At 43.5% G+C, this 4,956-nt stretch overlaps 1 protein-coding gene across 1 annotated transcript in view; it reads right to left on the bottom strand.

Moving 5' to 3' along the window:
• Nucleotides 1–4,956, bottom strand: part of LOC109477957 — a gene marked incomplete at its 3' end in the record, with an annotated part of 14,928 nt that overhangs the window by 8,093 nt on the left and 1,879 nt on the right. Inside the window, 2 exon segments of the mRNA XM_019779413.1 lie at nucleotides 31–628; nucleotides 4,159–4,954. Coding sequence (XP_019634972.1) covers nucleotides 31–628; nucleotides 4,159–4,954 — 1,394 coding nt within the window.

The raw sequence follows: 4,956 nt of genomic DNA, 5'->3' as shown, positions 1-4,956 counted from the left end.
AGAGTTGACGACATCGTCCTCATTCGTAACTCTCGGATGCTTGAACTCATCTCCGAGTAAAACTAAGAGCTCTTGTGCCGAAAGGGTAAGGAACCTCTCATCTTGTGCGATGTCTGAGAAGTCTGACAAAATTGACGTTGCCATGTCCCATGCTTTCTTCTTCAAGACAGAAAAACCATAAAGGTCGGCCAGGCGCATGACGCCCAGACAGTTGGACGGGCAGAGGTTGTCCTCGATGAACACACGGCAGTACTGCACAATTTTGTCCAACAATAGCATGTGTGCCGTCTGTAGAATGTCCTGAACGTCATCTTTACCGATGCGGATTTTCCCGGTGTACAGGAAGTCCAGGATCTTGGAGAAGCTGTTGGAGTCTATCTCACGCAGCTGTATGACCCCAGAACTACTCTCAGAGAAGTTGGACGACAACATGGTCTCGAAGTACTGCGTGGATGTCAACACAGCCCGGTGACAGGGAAACTCCCTACCATCGACTTGTACCATCACGTCAAGGAATTTCCTAGCCTTTCTCTGGTTGTCAAGTTTAGCAAGATCGGTACGCTCGACCCCATGGAGGTAGTTTGGAAAGAGACGGGAGCCGTCATCCAATTCTATGTAGCTGCTTCTGCTGGATGTAGGGGATAAAGTCGTAGTCCTAAACTGGTCCAATTCATCACAGTCGTCGTAGGGTATAGGGGATAATATAGGGGGTATAGGGAATATAGGTCTTCTTCTTCTCGGGTATATAGGGGGTATAGGGCTATTTTCTAGCAATTCAGCATAGTCGTAGTTAAAGACACTGTGACCGTCATCTGATTCTCTGTTGCTCCTTCTGCGGGCCAGTGTAGGGGTTAACACCCTTGTACTGCCGTGGTACGAGTTATCAAGTGCAGAATCAGTCAAAGTCATAGTACTAACCCGGTATAATTCATCATAGTCGTCGTCTTCACTCGAGGCATCGAACTCATAATCCCAGGACATGACGGTGGTTTACTCAGAATTCTATGAAATCTGCTGGACAGAAATAAACGCATGGAAGTTTTAACATAGCTACAGAGAGACACAATTTTATGACTGAAGTCAGTACGTATGAATGTACAATATATCAAAGTCCATCATCAAGCCTTATAAAATTAGCTAGCCCACCAACCTGCAAATGATTCCAATGTTCAGCCCTGCTTTCGACAGAGAACAGCAGTGTTTTTGGTGTTTGACAATTCTTCACTTCATACACGTCTAAATGCATGGAATGCTTTCAAGATACATATAGCTCGGACAAGAACCGACCGAGACCAGGAAATGTTCCTTTTAGCGTTACAACTTCCGCATAACAGTTTCGGAGCGCGTGGGCTTATGGGTACTCTTTTATGCCTACATTTTTTTTACTTCTTTCAAAAGCAAGCCCAGTTTATGGTAGCATGTGTACTTTGTTTTTGCTATTTTTCAGTTTGTATGTCCTCCCAAGGGAAAGTATGATTCCAAAGAGAAAGAACCGGTAGCACGTACATGTAGACCCTTGTATGCCTCAATGGAGATTGTTATAACGTTAATCATTATAAGGACTACAAATAGACGACTTGGCGCATTTGAATATAGAGCCGGTTTGAACAAGCCAACATTCATAAATACGAGACGATATGATACACTAAACCAAACTAGATGGATTCCTGCAGGTTCATACAGTCTATGAATTTATGCACAAGTTTAATCACATCTTCTAGTAAGTATTTCCCCAATTTTGCAGTCAGCCTGGGGATCAGCCTTTTTTTGTAACGGGGCTTCTCGCACTCGAGCTCGCTACCCTGAAAAAACGGATGTCGGTGCAGCCCTAGTGTTTACTCAGTCGCTCGCTGGCTTGAATTAATTGACACCCCCTCCCCGAATTGTCAGGCGGGCCGGCCGCTAGGAGCGCTACTAAGTCAGGCTACTACATGCGGTATTGACAGCATCAGCATTTCGTCATTGATCTATTTTTTTCTGTTCTTTGATCTTCGAACAATTAATCATTAGCATAGAAAAAATCCAGGTAGATCTCTAAACATCTGGCTTCACAGAGGCGAGTTGTAGTACTCCAGTCATAAGCTCTGGCGAAGGTGTCTGATAGACGAACCGCAAGATGAGAAACGTTACTAGCTATGAAAAAGAAAATTCCAATATCCTATGTTCTACCAACCTGGTGGAACTTTTTTCAGCCGTATAAGGCCATTTTCCCATCTCAAGCTCTCTTGGTGGCCATTATTTGTATACACACTAAAACCATTTGCATATACATCTAAAATGTTATATATCAGTTTTAACATGACTATAGACACAATTATACAACGCAAGTTAGTACGTATGCATGTGCAATACATGCATATCGAAGTACATCATGATTAACATGGCTTATGAAGCTAGCCCACCAACCTGCGAATTGCAATGTTCAGCCCTACTTTCCGCAGAGAACAGTAGTGTTTGTTATTCGACGGTTCTTCACTTCATAGACGTCTCAGTGCATGGAATGCTATCAAGACACATATAGCTCGGACAATATGCAAGGACTGAATGGAGACCAGGAAATGTTCCCTTTAACGTTACAACTTCTGCATAACAGTTTCTGAGAGCGTGGGCTGATGGATACTCTTATATGCTACCATTTTTTTCTCATTTCAAAAGCAAGCCCAGTTTATAGTAGCATGTGTACTTTGTTTTTGCTATTTTTCAGTTTATATGTCCTCCCAAGGGAAAATATGATTCCAACGAGAAAGACCCTTGTATGCCGCAATGGAGATTGTTATGATAACGTTAATCATTATAAGAAGTACAAATAAACCATCGTACTTGGCGCATTCAAATATAGAGCTGGTTTTCACAAGTCAACAAGGAGACACTCATACATGATGATACACTTGACCAAACTTGAATTGCTGCAGGTTCATACACTCTGGATTTTATACATACGTTTGATCACACCTTATACGAAGTTTTAGTAAGTATTTTCCCACAATGGCTGCAGCCCTTAGCCTGGGTGCCACCCGTTTTGTAACGGGGCTCCTTGTACTCGCTACCCTGAAAAATGGCTACAAAATCGGATGACTCCCAGGCTATGCACCCCTGCCTGTGTTTACTCATGTTCAATCTCTCACTAGCTGGGGTTAAAGGATGAAACCCCCAGCCCTCCTGTCAGGCGGGCCGGCCGCTAGGAGCGCTATTTAAACAGGCTATTGCAAGCCCTATATATGTATGAGTTGAGGCTTTGAATTGACACAAATTTGCAGTAGATCGTTCACCTTGGCACAATTCATAGCTCACAAACTGACAGCAAGGACCCTATACCCTCTTCAATATACCCCCATTATTGCTTTGAGGGTACTAGTACCATTATATTCTTTACGCCTTGATTCCAGACAATAGATATACACTGACGACATCAACATTCCGTCTATTGATTTATTTTTCTGTTTATATGTTTTGTTTGTTTGTTTGTTTGTTTTTATTTGTTTACCCAGGGTGTACATATCGCCACTAAGGCGTTTTTCAATGTGCCCTGCATATTCTGAACTTCGAACAAATGATTATTAGCAAAGAAAAAAATCCGGTTAGATCTCTAGCTAAACATCCGGAAATAAGCTATGATTTACAAACAAGAATAGTGGTGGTTATCATAATGGTGGCTACTGTTCAGTTTAAAGGACACCAAGTGGTCCAACTTAGGTTCAGGTTATGTGACCATATATACTTAATAAGGTACTTGCAATAATGAAAAACAATCTAGGATTTGATAAAATACAACTTATGTCTTTTATGATCAGTTACATGTTGGGGACAATATCTTAGAACAGATCCTATTGACAATGTTAATCATAATATACCAGCAGTAATCATTTGGCCTTTACCATTCTTAGCATAAATCCAACATGTCCAGAGCTGTTTGTAAGCACAGGAAACAATAGAATAGTCTTGCCATAGTACCGTGATCTGGTGCTGTAGAGCTCTTTTTTTCACAAAATGCTAGTAGTTCATGTCCACCTAATCTCCGATTAGATCTTGGGGTGGTGATCACATTATCTGATCAACCAGGTTTTCTGGCAGTCCTTCATTCTTGAAATGATGTTATTGATTGTTTGGCTTCTGCCTGTCTCACACACTTAACGTGAATTTGGGGCCAACTCGAGTCACTTAGAGCTCGTAGCTCCAGTAGGCTCACTGAGTGACCCCTGCTCTCGTTTGCCGTCTTTCTCCAGTGCTACAAGGTCCCGGCAGTACCACCCGAGGCGGCTCTTCTTGGTCTGGAGGAAACTGTGGCCGAATAAGGCAAAGGGAAGGGGCGTTTGCTTGGTAGGGATGGAGCGGTCTCCAAACGTCTGCCTTATGGGGATGTGGTGGCCTCCAAACGTCTGCCTTGTGGGGATGTGGTGGCCTCCAAACGTCTGCCTTGTGGGGATGTGGTGGCTTCCAATCGTCTGCCTTCTGCTGTGGTTGTCTCCAAACTTGTAGTAGCTAATGGTATTCACGATGCCCTCGACGTCTTGTCTCAATCGGCTGTGCCTGTACTCGCGCATACATTGCGGGCGAAGAACGTCCTCTTTCCAATCTCCTCCATCACCCTTCGCTAGGGTGTTCTCTTCGACATCGTAGATGTAAAGGTCTGCATACTGGGTATATCCAGTACGGATATTAAGCTTGTTATTGACGGCAGTCGTAAGAATATCCACGTCCTTATATATGGATAGGCTACCGGCACCAGTCTCGATGTCGGTGTACTTCCAATCTTTGGTTTTCACATCAAACGCATGGCAACACAGTTTTCCTTGACTCTTAAGCTTGCTTTGCTGGACATCTGCCCTTTTCTGTATGTCGTTGGAGCGGTCATCGACATCCGTGATCTCTGGCACGATGAATACAACCTTGTTCCCGCAGGCTGTTACCGCCAACTTTGATGAAGGGTGCAATGGCGGGCGCACATGTATGGAATCT

This window comes from Branchiostoma belcheri, unplaced genomic scaffold (assembly GCF_001625305.1).
Source record: "Branchiostoma belcheri isolate BF01 breed outbred unplaced genomic scaffold, Haploidv18h27 scaffold415, whole genome shotgun sequence".
Classification (NCBI taxonomy): Eukaryota; Metazoa; Chordata; class Leptocardii; order Amphioxiformes; family Branchiostomatidae; genus Branchiostoma; species Branchiostoma belcheri.
Note: the sequence above shows the minus strand (reverse complement) of the source record. Positions and strands in the feature narration are given on the sequence as shown.